The sequence below is a fragment of the Parus major genome, chromosome 5 (genome assembly GCF_001522545.3).
Source record: "Parus major isolate Abel chromosome 5, Parus_major1.1, whole genome shotgun sequence".
Lineage (NCBI taxonomy): Eukaryota > Metazoa > Chordata > Aves > Passeriformes > Paridae > Parus > Parus major.
This window is the reverse complement of record NC_031774.1, coordinates 26,598,947-26,626,571: the sequence shown is the minus strand read 5'-3', so window position 1 is coordinate 26,626,571 and position 27,625 is coordinate 26,598,947. Positions and strand designations below refer to the sequence as shown.

At 41.6% G+C, this 27,625-nt stretch overlaps 1 protein-coding gene across 4 annotated transcripts; it reads right to left on the bottom strand.

Annotated features, from left to right (window-relative positions):
• Positions 1 to 652: 652 nt before the first annotated feature.
• ZFYVE1 (zinc finger FYVE-type containing 1) lies at positions 653 to 27,625 on the bottom strand. Of its 4 annotated transcripts, XM_015630626.3 has the most exons (13): positions 27,216 to 27,625; positions 26,413 to 26,630; positions 25,740 to 26,276; positions 11,852 to 12,356; positions 9,821 to 10,035; positions 7,671 to 7,777; positions 6,754 to 6,862; positions 6,087 to 6,184; positions 5,871 to 5,988; positions 5,366 to 5,536; positions 4,414 to 4,594; positions 3,831 to 3,944; positions 653 to 2,773 (listed from the first exon to the last, which is right to left on the bottom strand). In XM_015630626.3, the coding sequence occupies exons 3-13, from the start codon at positions 26,235 to 26,237 to the stop codon at positions 2,541 to 2,543; spliced, it is 2,349 nt and encodes a 782-aa protein (XP_015486112.1). In that variant the 5' UTR covers positions 26,238 to 26,276; positions 26,413 to 26,630; positions 27,216 to 27,625; the 3' UTR covers positions 653 to 2,540. The 4 variants fall into 4 exon arrangements, with proteins under 4 accessions (XP_015486112.1, XP_015486113.1, XP_033370846.1 ...); XM_015630627.3 differs by lacking the exon at positions 26,413 to 26,630; XM_033514954.1 differs by lacking the exons at positions 653 to 2,773; positions 3,831 to 3,944; positions 27,216 to 27,625 and adding an exon at positions 5,125 to 5,254 and having other exon boundaries at positions 4,491 to 4,594; positions 5,340 to 5,536; positions 26,413 to 27,045.

Genomic DNA, 27,625 nt, shown 5'->3' with positions numbered 1-27,625 from the left:
ATCTCTCCTAATGCTTCAGGAATAGAACTCTCACAGGTTTCTATTGACAGTCACACCCCAAACACAACATGCTCCCATGTTGCTTTAGGGATTTTTTTCCCCCAGGATTTCCATTTCCTTCATGCAAGTTTTCTGTAGAACTTTCTGTCCACAGACATCTCTTAGGGCTATTTTGTTTATTGAATCCTAATGCTCTAACACTGAATAGCATTGGGCTCTGATAACATCTATCCCCTTTAAATAGCTAAGGCATTTAATAACCATATTCCATACTGTGTACTCACAGCACCAAACAGTACCAGAAAAAATAAGTGCTATTCTGTACAGAAAACAGCAGGGAACTTAAACCTTAGATATCTTTTTTTTTTTTTTTCTTCCATTTTGGAAAACAAAGAGACCAAATATAGCTCTCGGCATTCCCCAGAAGAGTAACAGAAAGCCTGCTGCAGTTCAAGCACCACGTAAGACTTTGCTTTATAAAGAAACATCACAGAAGATTCAGCTCCAGGGTAATCTATCAAGAAGGGACTCTGATACTGACAGGTTGCTAAGTTACTAAGACCACATATATATTAAAAATGTTTAGACATCATTTTCCTTTTGATTGAGTAGTAGTTCTTGCTTTAACAAGGAAAAAAAATCAGACAAGTTGTTGAAACAGATGCCAAAGATTTTATACAAGGAATGTCATGGCTGCTTTCTCTTTGTGCATTAACATGGTAGTAAAGCCACATGCATGAACAGCACACAGGGCACAGCCTACAAACCAAGAACACATTGCTCACCCATTAAAAAAATAAAGAATACTTTGAAGCACAGAATTATGCTAGATGTACAGAAAGTCTTTCAAGAGAGGATTTCTACCTACTCATGCCCTTACTTGGACAACTGTCAGTTTATGGCAGACTTTTGCTTACAAAAACATAAGAGAGTCCACTGTAAAATTGGCCAGTAGCAAAGGTGTCCTGGAACATCTTCTAAGTCTACTTGCTTGTGTAGGCTGGATGTAGTTGTGAAAGGACAAACACTTTGTGAGCATGTTCTTTCAGAGACAAAGTGAGAACCGCTTGTTACAAGGAAAGTCAGTACGCTTGTTCAGAAGATAAAGTTCTTTATAGCAGTTAATTTAATACAGTCTTAAAACAGGGTGTTGGGCACTCATCTACACAAGAGCACATTTAATAAGCTGGGGAAAAAATACCACAGTTCCAGGACACTGCATTAAACTCCAACCACTCCAAGAGGAGGCAACTCTCATGTGGTGAAAGAATTCTTGTCTGTATAAGCCAAGAAGGGAGAATTTTAGGCAGTTTAATCCACAATGGTCTCTTACTTCTTGTAAGTGGAACCACAAATCCACAGTACATGACAGTATAAGTTAGGTTAAGTGGTGTTTTTCATAATAAAATCAGTGAATTCATTGCAGTCCTTTCATAAAAGGATGAAGTCCAGTGAGTGCCAGCTGCTAGGAGCAAAGAAGAAAGGTTCCCATTTTCCAGGTTGATTTGCAAGTTCATATTATTAGAAGAAAGTTCAAATCTGTGCAGTTTCTATGCAACCATATCTGAGAACACAGAGGCTTCAGAGACTACAAGATCACTTAAGAAGTGGGGGAAAAGGAAAGTCATCACAACCCGAACAACTCAAACTTCATATCTCAGAATTGCCTACAAAACTTGTTCTTTTCTCCTGCTCTGGACAAAACTTTTAACTGCAATGATCTTGCAGAGAAACTTTAAGAAAACCTGAGTACATGAAAACATTGTCAGGGAGAGAAAAACCCTGCTACCTTTTGATCTGGTATTGAAGTTGCAATGGCGAAATCAGAATGCTCCGCCTCGTGCCATGGGATTTGCTTTACCTTTCAGAGCTCTACCGGTCTCTGCCAAGGAGTCTGTGTTAACTTGATACCTCTTGCACTGCCAAGACCATTGCTCATACCAAAAGTCCAAACAAACTTGCTAATAAATCTGGGTTTAATCTTCCATGGCCAGAAGGGCAGCACCTCCAGATGCAGAGTTGGTTGAACTACCAGGTGTAATTCATATATCAACACTGGAGATTCCTGGCAGCACAGAGTCCAAATCTTCCTCACAGGACATCACGATCAGCAAGACATTCCAAAAGAAGAATTAGAAGGCCATAATTCTGATCCAATACAGTAAGGAACACCATCCATCATTTGAACTAGGAATATTCAAAGCTTCAATATTCAACCATATTCTTAATATACTAAATTATACATAGTTGATATATATATATAGATTATTTTTTTTTATTGGAATAAAATACACTGGATTTTGGTTTGCTCATTTACAAGGGAGCTCCCTCCCTTTCCCAGTTAATTTGAAATTAAAACCTAGAGGCTGAATGTAAGCTCATTCCCAGCGTTCCAAGATGGATATAACACGAGAGGAGGCCAGAAACTGGAAGCATGCACTCTGGCTGCAACAGGTTAGAAGGTGAAAGGGAGACCAGATATTTTTATTTGTAACCCTGAGAACATAAGGAATTGCAAAGATCTGGAGAGCAGCCTGGGGTTAAAGGTCACCAGGCTTTTTATTGCAGTTAAAGCAAACTCGGACTGGGTGATCCCATCCACGAGAGGGAACCGCTCTGCGGTCGTGTGAGCACTCGTCACAGAACCCCTGGCCACAGGCCCGACAGTGGTGTTTGGAGAGTTTGATACTGAATTCCTTCCGGCAATTGTGGCAGTGCAGGATTTCATGATCTGGTACCCAGTATGCAGGTCGGGCAGCATCTTTTACCAGACCTAAGGAGGAAGTGAGGTGGGGGGATGAGAAAGAGGGAGAACAAAATAATCCATGAACATGAGCATGGAGGCACCCACACACTGCAAGTCATACTGCTGCCATTAAGGGGGAGGTGACCTACTGACAATCCTTTGGTGCAATGAGTAGCCATTTAGGACATCCTACCATTCTCCCACCTTCAGCCTCTCTTGGAAGAGTAAACTGTCTCTTTTAATAGTGGCATCTTGCCTTACTCAGACTCTTCCAGAGGTTAAGACACTTCCCCCTAACTTCAGTTTCAGCTGTGGCCAAAAAACCCACCAAAGTCACCAAACTAAATATTCAGGAATGCATGTACTGTCTGAACTGAAAAGGGATTTATTCTGCCCTTCATTGAGTCAGAACGCAAACATCCACAAAAAATAAGGCTGGACATGCTATAGGCAAAGCAGCTGAACAACGATCTGCACAATGAGTAGGAAGTCAGGTCCAAAAACAGAAGATTCAAATGTGAAATGTTTGCTGTTGTACCTAAACTGCCACCCAGCACTTGAAAGAGCAACAGAGGTTCCCTGCACTAAGCTCACCATTAAAGATCAAACTACTAATTACTTCCTCATCATTACCAACCTGGACAGCTTCAAATTCTCAGCCCTCCCCTCAGAAGAACCAAGAAATACCAGCAGTATCTATGAACACATTTAAAAGGTACTCAGCATCTCTGAAAGAAAACCAAACCTGATAAATTGCTTCCTAATTGGCCAATCTTTAGGGAACTCCAAATGGCAGGTCACTGCAGTGAATCCATCAGGAGAGCATGAAGTACTCACAGCTTGGTGTGCAGTTTTGCATAATAGGGTGAAAAGACAAAGTGTGATCTGCAGAAACAACATGCTAAAAACCAAGAGGAAACATCAAGCAGAAGAGGTCCAGAGGGCTGTAGAACTCTCATCCAACAGTGGAATCATAGCAGAGGCGCCAGCCTGTCACACAAACTCTTTAATAACAGGTTTTGCTCTCTGAAAATAAAAATGCCTTTAGACAAAAAAAATCCCAACAGAACAGAACAGAACTCACCTAAGGGAATGTCCATGGCTGTTACCACTGCTCCAAGTGTGTTTTGCACAGCTTCCCCAACCTTCCTGGCAATAAGTGTTCCCCCTTCCTCATCTGAAGGCAGTTCAGCCACATCTGCATGAGACAAGAGTGAAGGGCTCAACACCCAAGTCCACCACCCTTTCTGCCAAGTTTCAGCTAATTTACATTAACAAAACCAACAGCAAACCCAAAAGGCAGGTTGGAATCTCCCAGACTTTATGTTCCCCATCCACAATCTTGGATTGCAGAGTGTTCATTTTAGAAATAATGGACAAAATACATAATCTGCTGTAACATAAGCACCCCTGCTCTGATGTTAGCACCAGACCATCATACAATTAGGAAATAATTTTTTCAGTCAGCACCTCAGGTATCTGGTAGAGTCATCCTTCTTCCAAAAGGCACTGAGCTCTTCAACTTCCTTACCAAAACAACTGTTTGGAAACCCAGTGTAAACAACACTGTCTTACACCCACTGGGAATGGTTGTGATCCAGAAATCAGGGACAAAGACTTCAGGCTAGTGCCCAGGGATAGTTCTGTCACAATCAACTCAAGATTACCTAACTGGATGCCCCTGTTGTCATAGCAGTTGTCACACACACGCACTGGTGCTGGTCCCCAGCCTCGCTCAGGCACTGGACGGGTCTTGGAAGAACAGCCATCACAGAAGCCCTCTCCACAGGCCCGGCAGTGATGCTTTGTGTCATTATCTTTGAAAGGTGTGTTGCACTTCTTACAACTCTAATCAGAACAACACAAAAGGAAGAACTGTTAGTTTGATCTTCCTGCAGTGAAAAATAAGAGTGCAGAAGCCCGGGATGGCAAGTTTCAGCCTGAAATTGTGAAAAATACAGTTACACACAAGACTTGGGTGCTATCAGCCCCATAACTTTACCCCAGGGAAGTGATTTAGAACGGTATGTGTACAGTGGTTAAGCAAACATATTGCTATGATCCCTTTGTTCACAATCACAAATAAACACAGCCACATCATGCAGGGCTGAATGACGGATACTTGACCTTTGTGTGGGGTAAGAATTCAGAAGGCAATTTTCACTGAAAAAGAATCTGTTTCCGACAAGATACAGGGAATCTTTTCCTAGTTCACTGGTTTGGGCCAGCTTTTTGCATCTGGCATGAAACCAGAGTTTGCACCTACAAAAATAATACTATCAACTGCAGTGGCCAGATTTAATGTGTTAATTCTTTGCTTTGAAAAACAAGTTCACGCAAGCCAGGATTTTCTGTGATATTGCTGGGAAGTAGCTCACAAAGAACAGGGAGAAACCATCTCTTTAACAGGGCTGGGCCAAGTCTCTGTTCATAATTTCTCTGGCTAAGTCAAGAATGGGAAGAGGAGAGAGCACTTCAGTTTTCTCAAAGTTGTAGGAGCAGGGATTGCTGCAGTAAAACAAGAAGCATTTAGAAACTGCAATGTACTTTATTATTTAAAGAGTAAGGTGAAGGAGTTTTAGCTAGGCACAACCTTTCTCTCCAGTAGCTGCTATTTACCAGAATCTGAGAGTTGGGTTTCCAGTAAGCTGGGGCAATCTGGTCTGTCAACCAGGAGGTCACAGCTTTTGTGGGTCCCAGGCTAAGTTCAGATACTGATTGAGCCATGAAATTCATGCCATCCAACAAACGCTGGGCTGCGTTGTTGTTGTCTTTCAGAAATCCATCAGTCTGGAATGAAACAGATATTCATTTGAGAATAAAAACAGGGAAACCTTTTTTTTTTAAATGCAGATGGCTCTGCAACCCATTACTCCTGTTGAACTTGAGGACAAGCAGGAGAAAAAGATTCACCAGCCCTGCTTTGAAAGACATGAGTAGGTTGGCAACTTAGCCATTTAAAGATAGCCAAAAAATGTCTGAAAGCCCTTGCAAAGGCTCTTTCAAACAGCAGGGACCAGCTTAATGAAAGGCAATCTATTTTCTCCATCAACATTCAGAAGAACCAAATTAGCATGTGCATGGCTGCACACATACACAAAGACTATCCAGCAACCAGACTTACCCCTGGCCAGACATGCTCAATTTCTGTCCTCACTACAGTGTTCACAGGGTCTTGGTTGCCAAACCAGTACTGCCGGCTGCGATACACCACCCCGCAGTTGGGGCACTCAATCACGTACCTGCACAAGACAGGCACAGGTTACCTGTCTGGCAGGTCCCATGCACCAGGCAGCACAGAGACCACAGAGAGCAGAGAGATCTCTGCTGCAGTACTCACCCTGACCAGGCATACTTGGCAAGGCCCAGCCAAGGGGAATCTGTGGAAGCAGAGGTTTTTGGCACCACGCTGACCTCCATCCCTCGTTCATAACACGCCTACAACATAAAGACTCAATTAAAACTACATTCTTGGGAATCTAAATCTACATCTGGCTGATGTTTGGCAACATAAAGCATATAATTAGCACACAGAGGTCCACAGCAAAGGAACACTCATCAGAACTCATTTAAAAAAAATACAAAACCAAACCCACTCTCAATAATAACATCAGGGAAGTATTTCTACATCAATAAAGACCACGATGGTAGCCAAAAATTTTCCTGTCTCCTGCACAGGTCCTTCAGCAAAACTGGCTAATACTAAGCACTGGGCATAAGCAAACAAGAGTAGCCATGTCAAATATATAAAAGGTCAACATCACCCAGGTTAAGTGCAGCCAGCTTCAAAATTTAGCTAGAAAATGACACATAGCACACAGAAGTGATGAACTCTCCAAGCAAACATACAAGTCAAATAAGGATCATTGTTTCTTGTCAAGGCTATGAGCACCTCGACATTAAAAATTAAAAAAAAAAGAAAAAAACAGGCACATGCCTGGGATATCCCTCATTTACTTGGTCATCATTTCCTTTTTCATTCTTCAGACTTTGTTCTTGTATCTCACCTTGCAAGTGTAGACTCTATTATCATACTGGTGAGAGTATCTGCATCGACTTTTGGATTCATGAGGGACTCCTTCCTTTGCATGGTTCATGCTCTTCTTACAGCCACACCTGAAAATGCAAGAGCAATCCATTAGTTGTTGCTTTTAGACACAGGAGAGATGTCACCAAGATTTCATTTTTATTGCTATCTTGCATTTTTATAGATGTTGTGCCCTCAAACCATCTTAACAACTGTACTTACAGCAATGACATAATTTATTATTGAAAGGCAGGCTCTTCAGAAGGTGTAATAACTGTTTCACATACAAAGCATCACCACACAACAATTCACTGCAGAAAATGCTCAGCATCACAAAAGAAGTATAACTAGCCACAACACCATGCTGTTATACAGCTCCCAGACTCAGAGCATTGACTGCCATCTACTGCCCTTCCAGGCACAATCTTAGGGCTCTTTCCAGAGAGCTACATGCCAAGATCTAATCAAATATGGAGCTCCACTTAGACCTAGTGACTGAATACAGCCCCACTCCATGATGTGTGCTTTAGGATTGTTTATACTATTTAGACAATAAAGATGTCAGAAAAAAACAATCCTAAGAAATTTCAGGGGATTCATTTAGATACTCCTTTCTTCCTGTCCTGCTTGCATTTGGGAAAAGAAATGGGCAGCACAGGTTTGTAGCCATGCACAAAAATAGAGTGAGCAAAAACCATTCATCCAGCTGGGATGTGGCAACAGTGGTAGTCCAGTTCACATTAAGAGTTGAATTTCAAGCTACTTCTTCCTGGAAGTACTAGCTGAGGACAGATGATGTCAGGTGTCAAGATGTCACAGAAACTTTACATTCTGTGGCTGCAGGTGAGGGCAGCACTATCATCTAAGAGGATGGAGAAGCATTTCTCATCTACCTACCCACAGCTGAGGCACACAGAGGAGCATGTGAAATATTCATCTGGAAAGAAAGAGCTGTGAGCCATCTGGTCATCAGGGATCTCCCCACTGAACCGGTCACTTAGAGCCTGTCAAACAAAAAAGAATGAACTGGAAAGGGATTAAGGGCAACAAAGACATTTTGCAAGAAAAAGCATGGATTCCTCTACTGGAGGGGGAGGCAGAGGGAGTACACAGCTAACAAATGTGTCTTACTAGCCTGGAAAACAAAACAAGCATTGGAAACCAACCAAGAAGGCAATCTAGCACTTGGGTGGAAGTGACTTGAATACTTGTAAGATACTCTTTTTCTCTGCTCTCCTCTCCTGTCTCTAGTTTGAATTTTGTAGTAGAAATAGATGGTAGAAAATTGCATCCGCCTCTGTGCATTCAATCCTTGCTCAAAATAGCAGGGTTCTTCCTAAAAGGGCTTTGCATTCTGGAAACCTCAGAAAAGAAGCTTGTAAGATCATTTCTCATAGTTCATGTGAACACATTTTTTGCCTCTTGGCTCAGAAAATGCTGCCCTGAGCTTTCCTCTAGCTACTTGAACAACTGCCCTTCTCTAGTGACATGACAAAACTGAGACAAAGGGATTTGTACCCTTTCCTAGGAACACCCATTCTCAGATTAAATCAGTCCTTAGCCTTGGCACACTTAACTTTTTCAGTTCTTTCAGATATTATGTTTAGGAAAAAAATAAAAAAACACTGGAAGAAAGCAAATGGTTACAGTTTTTCTTGCTGGAGCTCTCTGAAGGCATGAGATCTAGCTGAAACTCTTCCTACAGCTGAGGTTCATGAAGTGGCTGCATGCCTTTCTCTTCCTCCCCCTCCCCTCACACAGTTGTGGTAGGTGGAGTGGGTGCATCTTTACTGTCTAACAAGGGTTGACTGACACATGACACACAGACTTGTGTATATCTCTCTCAACACAGCTTCCCTCAGATAAGCTCTCTATTTAAACATTTTATTTCACATAATTTCAATGAAATTTGCTTTACATTCTCTTTTAAGCTTGACTGATACTGATACTTTCGAATGAACTCAAAAGTTAGAGGAAGTGGACAGAAATCTATAGCAAATCTTGTGTCCTCAGCAAGAAGCAAAAGAAAGTAATTTGTAGTCAGTTGTGATTTGAACACAGCAAACACTCTACTGGTCATGAATTTAAGTATACCAGCAGCTATATCTGAAACCAGGCTACTTGATCATTTCAATAAAGTCCTAGAAATGAAACTAAAATTAATGATTTCAACTGTTTTTCCCCTTGCTGCCTGTCTGCTCCCTAATGCAAAGAACTTAGTACACGCCACCTTGACACTTCCCTCTGTGCTTCAGCTACCACTAATGCAGAGCAACCAGAATTATCTGTTCCAACAGCTGTGACTAACACCAGAAAAGACTGCTAACACTACCTCCTTCTGCAGATATGCCCCAGCTCTGCCTGCCCCTCCCCAATGACAGCTGTGCTCTTCAGGCCAAAGAAAATATGATGTTAATCAGGCAGTGGTATATGGAAACTTACAGGAAAGACTGCAAATTTAAAGACTCAAAAATCACTCTGACATCCTAGCAAAGTGAACCATCTAAGAAAATCATTTGCTCTGAAGTAATACATCATTTGGCTTGATAATATCCTAGCTACCTGCACGACTCCTTCCTCCTTTTTGCCTCATAGCCCTTGGGTTATACTACTCAGTGCTAGGTTTTGCCAACTATTAACTCCCTCCAAGTCTCTTGCATTTTCTCGTCTTCTGCTGAGGTCATCTTTAGGAATTTTATAAAAAAAAACAAAAACCTTCTAAAGTCTCTTTTTGTAAATCACTGTTATTAAGTGACTGTCACTCACAACATCTGTTACTTTTTTCTTCCCAACTCAGCTTTATGATCTTGCTCAGTTCAGCTCTTCAACTTTTCTTGACCTCCCATGATCTTTACTAAAATGTTTGTTTTGAAGTGAAAAAAAAAACTACTCAGCCTCCCTGGCTGTTATACAAAATCATCATTCTCATGGAAGACTTGCATGCAAGTCTGCATCACTGGTTCAGGTGCTCTGCCTTTATTAGCCACAGCTGAGTTAACAGCAACAGTGGTACAAACAAACGCCGTGACAAACTCTTCTTCACTTACTTTTAGTGCTTTGTAGATAACCCCAGGCTGTCTGGGTGACCGAGTAGTATTGTTCTCCAGCTGCTGCTCCACAGCTCGCCTAAGCCCAGAGAAATCTGTTGGAGGATTGTATGTCCTTGTTCCCTTGTAGTGAATTGAGCTGAAAGCCTCAGGAAAACAGCTTAGCTTCCGAAACCGATCCTGAATGAGCTTCTCAGGAACCTCAGAAGGATGATCTATGTATAAGAGTATCAGCAAGTTCATAAACAACTGATTGCTTAAAACAGTATTTTAATTGCATAGCACTTTCATATGCAATATAGATCTAGTTTTCTTAATTAAATCTTCTAATACATCTGCATGCAGCTATCATTATATTTTAAAACAAAGCAAAGAAACAAACTTTCCAAAAGCAGTCTCTGTTTTGTGATACAATTCTAAGACCAAGTTTCTCAGGCAAAACCAGACACAGATTTTGAAACACAGATACCCAGATTAAGGAGCAAGTTAGGACATACTACAAGGAAACACAATGTCAGCACGTTTGTTAGCTCTTCTCACCCAACCATAACTTGGTATAGCTATTCCTAGCACCTGATAAGTGGAGAACATGAACCTTACATGGGCTGCCTGTTCTCCATGCCAACCCTGTAGCAAGGAAGACCAAGCCTTCATCAACAATTTGTACATGGCAAAGCACTTCAGAACTGGCCACATCAGGTCAAACTCCACAGAGAGAGCCACATTCTCCTGCCTGCTTCCAAGTACCTGCTGTACATTTTAGAATAAGGCAAGCCCTACCTTCCCTCCCTTAAATTATGCATTGAGACAGACGGTTACAGGTTTCTGCATATCCATATGCTAAGAGATTTCTTTCCTATTCCTACTGTGATCAGAAGTGACCATAAAAATATATTATTTTTATGACCCTGACTTTGCATGGAGGTGCAAAGTGTCCTTATGGGTCACTAAAGGCTGAACTGATGAAACAGCAAATGTGAATAACTTCATGAAAGGCTGAATTGCTAATCAGCAAATTGGTATAGAAGGAAAATATCTGCCTTACACGTAAGTTAAAATTTATTAAGAAGTTACTCCAATAATAACCACAAAGAACGTCAAGTTCTTTTACTAGTTTAAAAGCTCACTGTTTGGAAAAGCCAAAATGAGAATGTGGATCAGCCAGGACTGCTGAGGTATTTATTACACAAGAGACAGCTCCTAGATGTACACAAACAGTGGGACTGAGCCTCAGCCGCTGCTGCCCGTGGGACAGACTCATGTTGGAGAAGTTCATGGAGAACTGTCTCCCATGGGAGGGATTCCACACTGGAGCAGGGGAAGGACTCCTCTGCCTGAGCAGCAGTAGGAACAATGTGTGATGAACTGACCATAACCCCCATTCCCTGCCTCCCTGCATGGCTGACAGGGGAGGACACAGAGCTGGGAAGGAGGGAGGGATGAGGGAAAGCTGGTTTTAAGATTTATTTTACTTCTCATTACCCTGCTCTGATTTTGTCAGTAATAAATTCCATTAATATCCCCACGTTAAGTCAGTTTTGCCCATGATGGTATTTGATGAGTGATCTCTCCTGGACCTTATCTCAACTGATGAACTTTTCATCATGTTTTCTCTCTCCTGTCCAACATTTTCATTATGTTTCCTCCTTTGTGGAGGGGAGTGATGCGGCTTTGGTGGGTGCCTGGCGTTCAGCCAGGGTCAACTCACATCAGTTTTCACCTTCATCTGCCATATCACCCATTTCTAAACTCATGAACTTGTATGATGACCCCTCCAGTGGCTGGCAGAACTCATGACTACTCAGTGCTAATGTTCAGCTGTCTAAGAGGATTATTCTAGCTGATTTGGAATAGTCAGATCACCATGAGGGAATGCTCTTCTAGTTCCACAGCCTGGCTCCCAGACTGAAACCAGTGAGAGCAAAGCCCAAATCACATTTTTATATGGTAGTAAAGAATGCTGAATATTCAGTACAACCTGATAGTTTACAGACAGTGTTTAGCACATTTTAATTGGAATTGCCTACTCACCAGAGCCCAGTAGCTTGGTGTACACAGTCTCATGAAAGATGATAACACCCGGACCCAAAGTTGACAGAGGAACATCTAGGCCACAGCGGGCTGTGGTGGCTTTTAGCTCCTTGGTGAAGTGTTTTAAATAAGCCTCTGAGGCATCACCAAGGAATTTGAAGAGGTCATTGTGGAGCCTGTCAGCACGAGTACGGTAGATGACGAGGTCAGAGATGGCCAGGACCTTCAGCAGCAGCCGTGTTCTCTGGCTCAGGTTCACAGTGGCCCCCAGCAGGCCCTCTGTATCAATGACCACCACTTTGCGGACAGGGTCGTAGGCTGCCCAAACTCCAACTGTGCAAGACTCCTGGGCAGGAGATGTCTTGAAGACTTCCCGGCCATAGAAGAAAGTGTGGTTAAGGGTGTGAGACTTGCCATCCCCTGTGTTCCCAAAGATGGACACTACCTTTAGGTGCTGGTCAGGACTGCAGTCCAATTTCTTAATAAAGTCCTCTTCATTCCTTACCTTCCAAAACAAAAAGATAAAAAATATTATAACTATGTAATTGGAGTAGACAACACTGAAAACACAACTGGTTTCAAGATTCATAAGATTAAAAAGAGTGATTACCTCCTCTTCAGATTTCACCACAACTTTCTGAAGCACCAAGAAGTACAAAGCAAAACACTAGAATGCAGTTTTGTAAAATGTACGCATTGATGGGATCTATGTTGTTCCATCATGTAGCTGTTTTGGAAGTGATGCCTCGCTGTGATTATGTATCTAGTCAACTCTCTAGTACCTCACCCCATGCTCTGAGACAGCCCTTTCAGAGAAGGGAGCACAACACTACTTCCAAGTCTGTCAGAACAGCTACCTGGAGCACAGCAGACCTTCTCAATGGTCTTGGTTCATGGACCATCAGTCTCCTGGCAAGCATCTAAGCTCAGGTGTGAAAGAGGGGATTGCTTTTACCACTTTAACTTGCCTCATTCACAGAGGCTGAGCACCTGTTTTGGAAGAAAAATCTCTGCCATGCACTCGTGCTGCATCTATCCACAGCCAGGGGCTCTCAGGCACTGGTTGTCCTATTCCCACTGCTCTCCAGATGATCAATCCTTCAGCTGCAAAGTGGGAGCAGAGAAGAAGCAGCAAAGCTGCGCACTGGAGTTAGGCGCTCAAAGCAGGTCAAACTGATTCTCACAGAAGTGCCACAACTACCTCAATAATCCACTTCATAACTTATTGTATTGTACTTTCATAAAAAAATAAAACAAAAGAACACACACACACAAAACCAAAAAGAAGTGCAGGTAACTTCTCTTTAGCTCTACATAGTTTAAATGTCAAGCACCGTGCTGTCTAGGCTAAAGAACAGGGCATTTTCTGTTCAGACACTGGAGCAACAGGGGCAGATAAACAAGCAGTGAAATGAGCTAAGGTTCTGTACAAGAGCCTGCCCTGACCTTGTTGCAGAATAGATCCTTGGCTTCTACAGGTTTCATGCTTCATTAATTTATTTAGCCCTCACTTTTTTTTCTTCCAACAGGTTTTACCCATACATTATATGACAAGGAAGAATATGACAGAAGCACTTTTTGAGAAAGATTAAATTCACTTTCTTCATCCCAATTCCTTCTTCAAGGAATCCCCACCAACTGAAAAGAGCAGGGCTTCCATCCCCTTTCACCTGCCTCTTAACTTCTGGAAGCTCTTAGCTGTTTTTAACCTGTGAGTACAATTGGAAGATCTCACAGTCTATAAACCAGAGAGGCAATGAGTAATAAATGGTTTCTTCGAACAAGTTTCTTCTTAGATCAGCAAATTAGTTTAAGGCTCAGCCAGCCCCATTTGCTTTGGTCAAATCTATCAGCAGCACCTAGACTTTGAAGGAAAATAAAAATCAGCCAGAGTGCCAGATTGTGTTTGGGAACAGCGTTCACAAAGAAAAGCTGTGGGCTGTGGGCTTGCAGTAGCTTCTCACAGACTCAAACTATTCAAGGCAGCCTCACAGTGTAGAAGAAAACAGGAAACAAGAGACATCAAAATACTCTCAACAGAATCTTTCCTGGTATCTGGGAGAACATCAAGATACACTGAAATTACAGGGGCACAAGAAGGGGTCTGCTTTCTTGGTAGCTGTGATTATTAGCTTATCATCAGGAAGGTAGCTTAGATGATAGATGCAGTTTTGCTTAGTGTCTCTTAAGATGTCTCTGTGGATGAAAGGAAGTTCTTGGTTCATGGAAAAGCTCCTAAAAACATTCACAGATTTGACAATATGAAAATGTTATGTGAACATAAGCAAAAGGGAATATGATAATGTCTTCTTCAAAATGTTTGTTCATGCCCACCTCCCAAACTTCTCACCAAAAAGGTGACATGTCCTTTTTGACAGAGTCAGTAATTATGTACTCCCTAGACAGCACCAAAAAAAAATATCCGTTTTCAAACAGTTGCTTAAGTATTGGCAGGACACCTAATGACTAAGATCTTTTAGCCAGCACTAGAATTATTACTTTGGTAACAGTTTAGGAGAGAGTTTGTGGAACAGGCTGAGCCAGTAATGTCAGAAGACACAAAGGACAGTAGAGACTATAGGAATAAGGGTAACTCTGAGATATATTCCCACCATTAAGAGACAGGAGTCAATTCAAAGTTACACCGAATATCAAATCAGGTACCCAAAGCTATTGCTTTCTAAGTTATCTCCTTCTAGGCTTTTGGAGGCCTCCTTTCAGGACAGAATTCTGGAGTTATTTTAACAAGCTGGTTACCCAGGAGCACAAGAATGCACTAAAGTCTAGCTAGTGCAATGCTTACATCTCACAGGACTTGGTAATGAATGAAAAAGAACTTAAGGCACGAAATGAGTAAATGTTTCCTAGCATTCACCTGAACACTTCACCAGTGCTCAGAAGTCAGATGACTTCCTGGGCAGTGGTTGCACTTAGATGCTCATGGTTGGCAGAGAAACAGTAGACCTATCCTCCTTTTTAGAACCTAGTCATAATTTTGGATTCTGCAACATCCTTACAATAAATTCCATGTGGGGGGAGAAGCAACAAAACCAAAAACAAGCCAAAATGACCAAAAGAAGCCCTTCTCTTTGAAGTTTAATATGCTTGTACATCACTTGCTCTTGTGCAGTAGTTGACTGTAACCAATGCTGAGTATAGGAATGATACTCTCAAAGAACCATCCATAACAATCTCTGTATCAGTAGTCAAATTTACTTCCCTTGAGCAAGCTCCTTTAAGACATTTGAAGTCAGAGTGGGTGTAATAAGTGTCAAATCCCTATACTAATACTAACTAGGATACTAATCCCCCCTTCTTCATTTTGCTTCTCATCTCTAAAACAAATTGGTATGGTACCAGCTTCTGTTGCATGTGCAAAGACTCATGTTTCCATAACTGTGTCCACTTCTGCATTGCACAAGAGCTCCAGATCTCTGACATTCACAGCAGAGAGTAAATACAAAACCTTCCTTATGTTGCACAACAATGTCAATTAAGGATGAAAACTGTATTTCTAAACCAAGACAGAAGTAATATCTCTTCAGCCCCTTCTTGATTTTGCCATTTCTAGTATCAGAAACTCATTTACACTTTTGTTATAGCTCTCAAGAGACTCTCTTCTAAAAATAACAGTTTTTACTGCATCATATGTTAGAATCCTGGTTAGCATTCTTTAATAGTTTTAACAATTGTTTTTAGCAATAGTAGTTTTTAATTTTAGTTGCTTTTAGCAGCTGTCATCCAGGTCCCCATGCAGTCCTTTCACCCAAGTTCAGTTGAACTGGAGGTGAAGGTCTTCAGTGGGGAAAAACAGAGAACTTGACAGCTGAAGTCCTCTATAAGGAGGACACAAAAACTCATAGCATGCTGCAGTAGAGCACATTTAGAAATTAAGTCTCTTTATCACCTATACTTTGAAATCTATTGTACCTAACATAACAAGTTTTCTAAATCTGAGCCCTAAGAAAAGTAGAATTGTTTAGAAACAGAACTGCTAAAATTACATTCCAGCCTATGCATTTCTTGGTAACAATGTTATTAAAATAAAAAGGTGTTAAAAAGCCTAGGAACAAAAATCTATAAAATAGAACAGAGTTTCCAATAACCTGTACTCACACAACATTAAATCTGCCTCCAGCAAAATAAACACATTAAGAGAATCAGCCATTTTTACCACAGTTTTCTCCTTTTAAGACTCCTTATGAACCCTTTAGAGCTTGCTAATATTTATGGAAATGGTGCACAAAGACAGAGCTGTGCCACAACACACAAAAGCTCGAAACAAAAATCAAGAATGCTTGGCATAGTATTCATCAGAGTGCCTTCATTTGCTAGTCTTACACTGTCATTTAGGCTTATGTTGGTACTTTTGTTGTATTTTGAAGTCTTACTCATTGCTTGACCTGGTTTTAAAATAGTATTTTTAATAACAAAAATATATTTTCTGCAATCAAGAAAGAAGTCATCATATAACTAACTAAAGTATTGAGTCAAGGGTTGTCAGGCATGGGAACAGGCAGCCCAGGGAAGTGGTGGAGTTACCATCCCTGAACGTATTTAGAAAATGTGTAGATGTGGTACTGAGAGACAGTTTAGTGGTTGACTTGGCAATGCTGAGTTAATAGTTGGACTTGATGATCTCAAAGTTCTTTTCCAACTTAAGTGAGTCTATGATTAGACAAATAGCACACAACAGTGTCTTCTGACACACAACCACTAAGTCAATAAGAATTATATAAATTTAACACCTTTCTCAATGAAGGGAAAGGTAAACTACAAGATTTGTAACAGCACATCCAAATGTATACCAGCATAAAATTACAAACATCTGAGACAAATCAGTACAAGCGATCAAAATAATCAAGTGAAAAAAATAAGTATTTACTTTAAAACACTATAATATTATTTACTTAATTTACTTTACCTTACTTAACACTGGCAATAAAAGTAATGCTGCTCACAGTTCAGGAAATATTTTAAAAATATAATTCTTACAATAATTCAAACACCTTAAATCAGAAGGAGAAATGGCAAAGCAAGCTAAAAGAAGATCTGCAAACTTTTCAAGCACTCCTGAACTTCTAAAATAAAACAGAGACAATATTAGGTAATTGATCTTAAGGACAGAGTATCGTATCAATTACTAAACCTGGAAATAGAACAGATCTGTCAGATCTGCCCAGCTCAATGTAGCCCAGTTCTTGAAAACACTGCTTCTAAATCTGTGTTTTAACTCCAAAAAACGGAGCTCCTATCCAGAAGTAGATTCACAAAAAAGTGTTTGGGTACATGTCTAAAGCCCCAAGTCCTACCTTTAGGTCATTAAATCCCAATTTCAGTGTACATTGAAAATAAGAAAGAAATCTATGAAGCAGATTTCTTCCTTTAACTACAGCCAGTAAGACTAACCTGAGAAGAATAAGCTCCACCACAGTAAAGTGCCACCACAAAAACTCACATCTCTGCAATGCTCCTCACAATCACGCCTGAAAAGGCAGTGCACAAATGCAGAGAAGTGTAACTGGCTTAACCCAGCAACTCAAGTGCAACAGGCTATTAAAAATACAAGTGGAAATTCTCTACTTTTGCCCCAGAAGAAATTTTTGTTGATATCCACAGGTGTCTCTTATCATCAAGTGACAAAAAAGATAGTTACCTGTGAGGAAGAGAAACTTTCTGCTATGAAGCCCATAACATCAACAGAGCTGTGAGACAGGCCCTAAACCACAGTAATTCAAATCCTTTGTCCTCTAAGATCTTAGGCTAATTCAGGTTGAAAGGGACCTCAGGAGATCATTACTTCCTCTGACTTTCAGAGTATTCCAAACAAGAGGGAATACTGTCATCATAAGCAGGTGATCAAGAAGAATCAAAGCTGACTTTTAAGTCCAAGCATCTCTAGTTTTCTACCTTAGGTTGCCTCCTATACCTTCTCTGCATGACTTTCCATGGAAAACATAATTTATGCCATTACTCAAGTCTTCCACATACCACTTAAAATTCATAATACAATTACACGCATTTGATACAAAAATAAAAGATAAATTTCCTAAAAGTTTGATGAAAACAGACAACAGAGCAGAAAAGAGACTCCAATAATACTGAGGAAAGAGCATGTCTCATGTCTCCCTGCAGCCTCCAAGACACAGCAGTAAGCTGAGCACTCATGCCCATACGTGCTAGCCAAGTAAGCATGCTGCCTGGTGCATGACAGCACACATACTGCTTCTTATTCAGAAGACAGAAAATGTGGACAAGCACTGGATAATGGGAAAAAGACATCTCAGAAATTAGATTCCATTAATTCTACTGGTACAAGAGTTACTTGCTAGTATGTAAATGTTTTACAGTAGCCTGAGAAAGTTTCTGCAATGGGTTGTGTCAACAGATTAGTTTATAGAATTGTGTATGTCTACCAGAAGTTACAGTTTGGTATTCAGAAATAAGTTATTAATCACTCATGCAGTGAACACTTACATAATCATTACATTAATCACCATTGTCCTCAGTGATCTCCTAGCCTTCAGCCAAGTTGACAGTGGACATCAGTATTTTCAGGACTGGAGTCCTACAGAGCCTTAAGCCCAAACTGAAGGACCTGACACCAGATACAGGGAGGACAAAATAAAGCAAGGACAGACACACCACAGGGATCTAAGGTTAGATTCCCACACTGCTCCTCAGCTTTAGCTAGTTTTGATCTTACCCCCCATGTGGGTGCAGGTCTGGCTCGAGCAGATGAAAGCATTTAGGGGTGTTTCCTATCCTGAAGGGGTTTTTGTTGTTGATTTGTCTTCACTGCAGTACCACCTACAGGTTCTGTTGAGATTTGTTAGCAGCCACAGTACATACCCATGGACAATACTGTCTCAGAACTGAATATATTTTTCAGAACAAAATTGTCCTGTTCCTTCCCACAGCTCTGGCATAAGAATTCAGGTTCAATATTTTATTGAGCTTGTATGGAGGTTAACAGCATGAATCTCAACAGGACTTATAGCTCCCTGCAATGAAGGGCAGAGGCTGCCCATGTCTGAGGCCCATGTCTATTATTACAGAGCTCTGAGAGAGTCAAAGACAGAAGAATTAAATCCTGCTTAACAATCCTACCCAAAGAGATCCTATCTCAAACCTTTTAAGACAGTGGTGAAAAAAATTAAGGGGACTGGAGGTAATGCAATATAACTGGACTAACCAAGAGGCAATATTGACTGATATATTGCTATTATTAGGTAAGTCAACCTTGTAGATGACAGTTAAGTTATATCAAACTTCTGGAAGCAGGAAGAAGACTATAAAGTCCACTAAACTGTTTGCCTGCTGAAAAAGTACTTTTGCAAGAACTGAAAACTAATAAAGACTTTGAGGTGAATGCAACTGCTGTGAAAATAACACTGACATAATAGTATCATCTAACCCTAAAAGGGAACAGTAAACAATGCAAAAATCATGATTTTGTCTCTTAAATACCTTTCAGGTTCCTGTAGATGATAATTTGACCACAGAACTACCAATTACCACCCCAAAGCCACAGCTCTAGCAGCAGAGATCAGGTCCACACGAAGAGACTTGCCCAGAAGACAGGAAGTCAAACAGCAAGTTCATGCTGTCTTCCTAAATACTAAGAGTAACTAGATTACCTGTGAGGACACTACTTCTACAACTGTCCTTGTCAAGATGGGCATCTACAAACTTATTTCTATAACAGTTGCATTCTTCCTAAAAAACAGTTACTCTGGTTATTTTTGCAATTTCGGGTGTTTGGACAGGCAGGCCAAAGGACTCATTCTTTTGCCTTTGTGTGATACTACAGCAAAGCATTAACAATCCAGGTAAAAAAAGCCAAAAGTGCATATTGCAGTGATATCTGCCTCCCAATGATCTGCAGAAAAGAGAAAGTGGAGGCGACGGAAAGGACAGAAGGGCTTGAAGACAGCAAGAGAGTTTTTGTTTCTCGAAATGTACCCCAGAGCACTCACAACCCATTTCTACTGGCAGCATCCAAGAGCCCAAAAGCACTCACTGGAAAAGTGCAAAGAGGTGTACAGCACAAGAAGCACTGAAACACCCCATTCTCCCCCCCAAGACTATTTAGTTCAGAAACTGAACTAAGTTCAGGAACTTCTTGAATGAAAGTGTGGGTAATTCCAGAATGGCTTGCTACCAGGTTCTCTCACCAGTGACATGCTCTCTTCCTTCCACTCATGTCACTTCCTGCACTCATGTCAGCATATGGACTAAAGAGACAAGAAGGAAGCAAGTATTTTACTTTAATTAATGCCCAAGAGTACTGCATCATGAAGAAGGTGCAAGACTGTTTCCAGGGAAAAGCACTGTTTCTAAGTGACTATGTTAAAAATTAGCTAAGAGTCAGCCTGTCAGAGACTGTCAAAGGAGTTGTGTGTTTGCTAAATGGATGGCTCTCTCTCCTACCTACTAAAAATACTCTTCAAAATACTGGTACATGTCCAGTGGAAGAAGGAACACTCCTAACCAGCAATTGCTGAGTAGTTTCTCTACTACGTTATCCCAAGGACAGAAAACAGTGCCCTTAAATTTAGGTGAACTGATAACAGGCTATGATGGGAGGAATACTGAAAAATAACAAAGTAATAAGAGAAAAATTCCTGGAGTGTAGGACAGTAAACTCCCAAAAATACTTTGGCAAAAAAACCTCCCTAAAGCACAGAGGTGGAAAACTCATCTACAGCACATCAACAGTATTGTGGGAGAGAAATTAAATATCCTGATCCAACAGATCACACTGGCCTAAAAAACTCAGATCCTTCAACATTTTCTCTTCCTCCTTTATATCCACGGCAAATATACTTTACAGGACATGGACTAAATTTCCCAGAAATTTAGCGGATTGTGCTACCCTAAAGCATGGGAAAAAAAACAAAACAGCAAAAACACATTTCCCCAACAGCAAATGACATAGAAGTGTTACAGGAATTAGCACTATTTGCTGGACAAATGCAAGCAGTCAGACTGAAGAGATCATGACCTTCTTTCATAAGAGAACACAAACATTAGCTCCCATTAACTGACAAAGAATACTCGAGAAGAAAAAGCATTCCTAGAGACTCCATTCTCTCATCCCTAGACTTTATCCAGGCTCAAATCAGTAGATAATACAGAAAAATCATGGTACTTCTATCAGGTTTAGAGGAGGAGTGAGAGAAGCAAAGCAGCTAGCAACCCAGCAGAGTCATCACTATGGATGTGTAACTTTTTAACAAGAGGGGACACAGGAGGACACATGGACTATTATGCTGTAGTGACGGCTTATTTAATGATTGTACAAAATTATCTGCATTTAGATAAGGGCTGTGGGATCTTCTGTGTTACCTTAACTGACTGCAAAGCATTACATAGATCCTGCCCATATTTGCTGAGGGGAAAACCTTAAGGTGTGCAGACCCGCTAGAAAGAGTAGAAAAAGCCTCAAGAAATGGGGCTATATTTAGGAAGTTGAGATATCTATTGGCACAAGAAAAAGACCCTGCAAGCTGAAGAAAGGGAGCTTATATGGGTATCTCAGGGGAGACATAGCAATAAATGTACACTCCTTTTCCCTGATAAAATTACACAGCTGGGGAAATTATTTTTGTAACTAGCTAGAGAAAAATTTTTCTTCTTGTCTCCTTAGTAAGTCAGATTACGAAGTCATTACCTTTTATTTTGTTTTGCAACCTACAGATTAGGTAATTTCTTGTGACAGAGCTTGTTTCTGGTCAAAGATGAGCAAACTCTGAAGCAGATTATTAATAACCAAGCATGTCCTCTATCTTCTGGGGTCAATGAAAGACTTTCTATTTCTATTAAGCATATGTGCTGAGTCCTTAATTAGGGCTTTGGAAAAAGTGTTATCATAAAAGCCATTAGTGACCCTACAACCAAGTTCTCATCTTGTGGCAAGAACTCCCAACATCTGTTCCCCAAGATAAAAATAATAAGCTGTTGTTGTGCATTGTTAAGCATTCAGCCCTGCCTCAAAATTAGTAGTAAATAAAAGTTCATTGTACAACAGATGCATAACTCTACTTTATGCTAAAGAGTTCTTTTGCTAGAGCGTTGCATAAAGACAAAGCAAAAATAGAAACTGTTCAAGAAACTGCATAAATGTAAGTACAAGAGACAAAGACAGATCCAGGTGAGTGGAAAAGTTCATGGGACAGTAAGACAGCCTCAGGATTTGAAAGAAGTATCACAAACTGAGTCATGTTTTTGTTGTTGTATTTCTTAATAGATACACAAATACCAGTTTAAAAAACCCAATTAATTGACTCTGACTTCTTATGGGAAGTACCTCCTGTGCACAAGGGGCTGCACTAGTGACAACACAATGATGCTTGTTTGAGAATCCAGGAAGTTAGAGAAAGGAAAGCTGACATCTTGGCAGAGCAGATCAGGAGATTCAGTTGAAGGACTTACACATATGAAAAAAAGAAGGCACACAGTTTGAGTCTAATAAGGCGAACAGGAGATGTGAAAGATGTAAAGAGAGCAGTGTAAGTGGAAGATCAACTCCAGGTGATATCAGTTTGTAAAACAGTCAAGATCTATTTTCTGATAGAAGTCAGTGAGGTCTTATGAGGACAAGTCCTGGAAGAAGGAAGAAAAAAATCATCACGTAGGTCAGGATGCCTGGGGACTAAGTCACAAGAGTTGCAAAGCATTGCACTGTGTGGTGTGAGACAGCTGGGGCTGGGGCTGGACTCCACGAGGAACAACTCCCTCTCTGTTCTTCCACAGACTTGCAGTGCAAACTTGTTAAATGTTAACAACATTTTTTTTAATGTGAGATAGCCAACCTCTTTTTGAAGTGCTCAGATATACTGTTATGATGAAGATCACAAAGAAGCTTGTATTTCACAGATACAAACTTTTACTGCCATTGGTTTTCTAAAAACAAGCAGTGGTTTAAAAGGGGACCCTTTCTGTCTATGTGGATTTGAACAAGCACAAGAAGTCCTCAGCTTTCTGAGCTTATGCTATGCCTGCAAAGCACAAAAAGCTTTGAGCAGGCCAGCACATCTGTGCAACATGGCACAAAGACAATTATGCAGATCTCAGAACTATCATAGCTGTATCTGTGTAGTGCTGAGGCCAGACTGAGAATTTCCACCTCTCCCCTGAACCAATTTGCTCAGGCACAGCTCCTTACGGATTAATCCACATCGCTTCTGGATCTAGAACTAGAACAGTCATTTGCTTACACACCATAAATATTCTTCAGTTTTAGAGCTACCACCTCCAAGAAGCCAACAGGAACAGTGAGATGAAACATAACCACTTGAGCTTAACAACTCCAGCTTCCAAACAAAACTAAAAAACAAATCTTTTAGTCCTGTAACCCCATGTTGTACTTTTGAGTTAAAGGTTTGTAAACAAATATACATCAGTGATTATCTTGATCCATCTGCTGCTGCTCCAGCAGCATAACTAGTTCCATCTAATTTTGGGGTGGGGGGGAGGGATGGTGGTTGAGTTGTGTAGCTTTTGCCATTTGTAATTTTCTAACTTTTAACATTGCTATGGAAGAATCTACCGTTGACAGTAAGTCAGCAGTTTTCTCTCCTATTTCCCAACTAATGCAACAATTTTCAAGTTCCAAAGGTCACTAAGCAGTTAAAGATAGCTGAACTAGATTATTCTGTTAAAATCTTATCCTGTCTGCTCAAGCTTAAAAAGCTACACACTCTCAAACTCTGAACCTCCATATTTCAAGTCACTAATATTTTGGCATTTTTGGACAAAAAGTTGGTTTAATAAAGAACGTTCTAATGATTTCTCTCCAAGTAATGACAAGCACAAAATAAAAGACTGATGATCACTTTCCTATAGCTAAATTGGCTCCTCAGTATTATCAAGAGCAGATGACTACTTAGCTCTGAAGACATCTTCTGTGGTATCTGACAGGCCTTTCTAAATAAAGGTCCTCATGCTCACTAGCAGAATTACCACTATAATAGCATGCACTCTTTAAATTCCAGCTGTCAGAAAATAATTTAATTGAATTCTCTCAAACTGCTCTGATACTGGCTGTGAGATGTCACATACGTATTCAGCTGTGAGGAAGAGAAGATCACTCCAGATGGAAGAGCTCTGATTCAACATCTTGATAGTGAAATAAGATCATTTTTGGAGAGCTTTTTCAACCCAACCCTGTTCTGACCAAATTGCTATGATCTGATAAAGGACCACTGCTGTCCCAATAAGGAAGTTGGCTTTATTGCCCATGACATTTAAATAGCAAATGCACTTGCTTGCAGGAGGCAGCCAAAGGTCTACCTCAATAAGGCTTACAGATTCATGAGTATAAATATAACTTAAACCAGTACAACCACACACAGACACAGTTTGTGAGCAGCTTTGCAGGACAGCCCTGTTCCAAGGCATTTCAGAGCTTGCTCTAGTGGCCAGAGGAGGATTATTGAAAAAGTCTGTATCTTAAAGTAATAAATAGTTGCATCTGTCACACTTTACAAGGAAAAGTGTGTGCTTAGGGCTTGGAGGCATACAAACTTAAGACTGCTACAAACCTGAAACTCAGGCATTCAGTTTACAATCACTGCTGTCCTGCATAGTATACGTTCTACGTCAGTGCACCATAAGGACTGTCGTCCTTTCCTCCCTTTCTCCTTCAAAAGCCAGTTTATTAGTCAGTACACCTGAACTGCCAAAAATACGACCCATGTATCTTGCAACTATTCTATATTATTGTATAACTACTGTGTACATACATAAATATGTATGTACACATACTTCTATAGTATAGAATAGATATGAGATACTTAAGTCACATTTCCTTGTGATGCATGACTGGCACATCAGCTGTTACTATGATGGATACAAATAACTCTCAAAAACAAGAATATAATCACAATTCTTTTTAATGATGGTAGCATGAGTATGTTAAATTAGAACAACCTGATACTGAGTCTCCAGGTGACTACACATTTTCTTTCAGTGTCTCCTGAATGAAATTTAACATAAGGAATGCAAACTGAAAGTCAGAAAAAAAAGTTCAATTTTTAGTTGTGTAATTAATATGCTCTGGCATATTAATTACACAACTGGCATTCAAACATTTTGCCTTCTAAAATGTTTACCAAATGTAAGGGCCAACAGGAGAATTCTGTAACTGCATATATTGAATGCTAGACTTTCTAAAATAGTGCCTCTGGGTAGGCTGTTCCTAATCAACTAGTTCCTATCATTTTTACCAGCAGACCTACCCCAATGGCAATTTCCCCCTCGTTCAACAAAAGGCTAACCTGTAATAACATTTGTGACAAGCAACATAGCTTAACCATGGTGTCTGTAGGACTTAGATGGAACACTTTGGACACTTATTTCTATTTTGTTCTACTCCTAAAAATCATATGGATTTACTGGTGCTAAATGGTAGAAATGGGCTGTAGTTTTGCACTTGGTACAGTGCCCTCTTTTAATCATACAGCAGGAAATTGTCTGCCAGCACTCCCATTAGCAGGACACCTACTGCAATACAATGTATTCAATTTTGTTCAGGAATGATCAGCATCCTGCACAGACAGCTCTTATCTTAGTTATGTGTGTCTCAGTACAGAGTCAATTCTTTCACCAGCTTTGCTTACCAAGCCTCTTAGAGGAGGTTCTCGTCACACATTAAGTTTTAATGAACTTGACCTTTTGAGGAACTCGCGAGCAAGGCCACTTGAAGGCACCGTGTCTCTTTAGCCCAAGATGCTCAGTGGCACTTGCACTTTACTGGCCATCATTTTATTACCATTGCTGCCAATTACATTTCAAGTATAAACCATGCATCACAGCAGCCTGTTAGATAAAGAAAGAAACTAAAGGATCTTTCCTGTTCACAACAAACCACAACAGTTCTTACCTGAATCTCCTCAGTTTCATCCACCAAGAGAAAACTCACAACTTTCTCTGTCATCTTCCTTCTCTTGGTCTCCTCATCCATCCCCTCCTCTTCTTCTTGTTCTTGGGCTTTGCCAGCATGGTACACAGTGACAGGGTGCTTCCTTCTGTTCCCCCCAGCGTGTGTTCTCTTCTGACACTCCACACAGAGGTTGATTTTACACACCTGGCACCTCACTGCTGCTATCTGCCTTGAGCCCGTCATACTGGCATGCATTATGTTCCCATTGGCACCTTTGCAGGAGTCACAGTACGGGACATGGCCGGGTCTTATACGGGTCCGTTCGTGGTTCCGCAACCTTTCTGGCTGATGCAGCTCTTCCTCACAACGCTGGCACTGCAGGCTCCTGCACTCATCGCACTCAAAGACTGCTTCATCTGTCCCACTGCAAACATAGCTTTCCTGGCACAGGAGAGTCGTGTTCTGTCCTTTCTCTGCAGTTTGCGTGTGAGCACTCATATTCAGATTTCTTTAAAGTAATGGTTTTCCCTCCTGTTTCTGTTTCAAACAATGATATGTGTAAAAGTCAGTTCCAAATTTAGTATTTTCACAAAAGAAAGAAACACAAGAGGAATGTTGCCTGTACTTAATTTTAAATAATTAATATATGCTTCTGTAAGAGTCATACACTGACCTGCCTCTCAGGAAAAGTGTTGTTAAGTGCTAATGAAGTTTTCTTTCTCCAAAATAAACTTAGACAATGTGGTTGGTTTCATGTATTATACCCAAATGCTGGTATACATTCTTTCTCTGTTAGCTGTATAATGTACTTTCAATGATGTGAAAATTCCTCAGCCTGGTGTACTTCAGCAGATACAGCAAATATTTCCTTAAAGCTGAGAATGGAGACAGCTGGTGACACAGAGACAAAAAAGGCATCAGAAATGCACAAGTGCACATACATGTACACACACACAAAAGGACCGTGTCAAGACTAGAAAATTCTCTGCTTTCACTCCACAGCTAAGCTCCTCCTTCATAGAGTTCACAGTATTTATTTGCTGGGAATTTCCTGATGTGCTTCGCCAGATAAACAAAAATCCGCTCTCTTTGTGCGCTCCTTCTAGTAACAGTGGAAGACGATCGCTATCCCGGTCAGGCTGACAGACAACGGATTTTTTTTCCCCTCTCCCTCTACGCCCCAAGTTGCCGGAGCAGAGCCCCGGAGACCAGCGCCCGCGGAGGGCAGCCTGAGCACCCCGCCGCCGCCTTTGTCTCGACCGCTGCCCGCGGGCCGCCTCCCCTGCTCCCAGCCAGCGCGGAGCCCCTCTCGCTCCGGGATGACCCTCGGCGCCCCCTCTCCCCGCCGGTCCCGCGGCCCCGGGCGGGCGCACTTGTGGCTCGTCCCCCCGCGGGGGCTGCAGGCGGACCCCGCGACCCGCCCGCGGTTACGTAACGGCGGTGCCGGCCGGCGCCTCCCCCCGCGCCCGCACCTACCTGGGGCTGCGCCCGGCGCCGCGCCGGCCGGCCAGGATGGGGCAAGCCCCCGGGTTCCTCCCGCCGAGCGGCGGCAGCGGGCTGCAGCCGCGGTGGGACCGGGAACAAAGGCAGCGCGGTACGGGGCGCCGCGAGCCGGGCTATTGTTTACAAGCCGGCGGCCACCTTTCTTCCCCTTCCTCCCGCCGGCACCCGGTGACTAAGGACTCGGGTCCCGGCCGCAGCTTCCTCCTCCCCCCCGTCCCCTCGGCGCCCGTGGGGGGGTATCTCCCGGTTCTCCTCCCCCAGGGGCCGACCATGCAGTCGGGGCGCCCGGGGGAACTGAGCAGGGCAGGGCCGGCCAGGACCCGCGCCCCCTGCGCCCGCTCCCCTCGTTGTCAGCCGGGATCAGCTGATCGCGGGGAACTTCG

Bases quoted from the DNA above. Each gene is read 5' to 3' on its own strand.
- ZFYVE1 (XM_015630626.3), bottom strand. From the start codon at position 26,237: ATGAGTGCTCACACGCAAACTGCAGAGAAAGGACAGAACACGACTCTC. The intron at 12,357-25,739 runs GTAAGAACTGTT...TTGTTTTGGAAG, and splicing joins ATGAAACTGAGGAGATTCAG to GTAAGGAATGAAGAGGACTT. The intron at 5,989-6,086 runs GTGAGTACTGCA...TGTCTTGTGCAG, and splicing joins GCCAAGTATGCCTGGTCAGG to GTACGTGATTGAGTGCCCCA.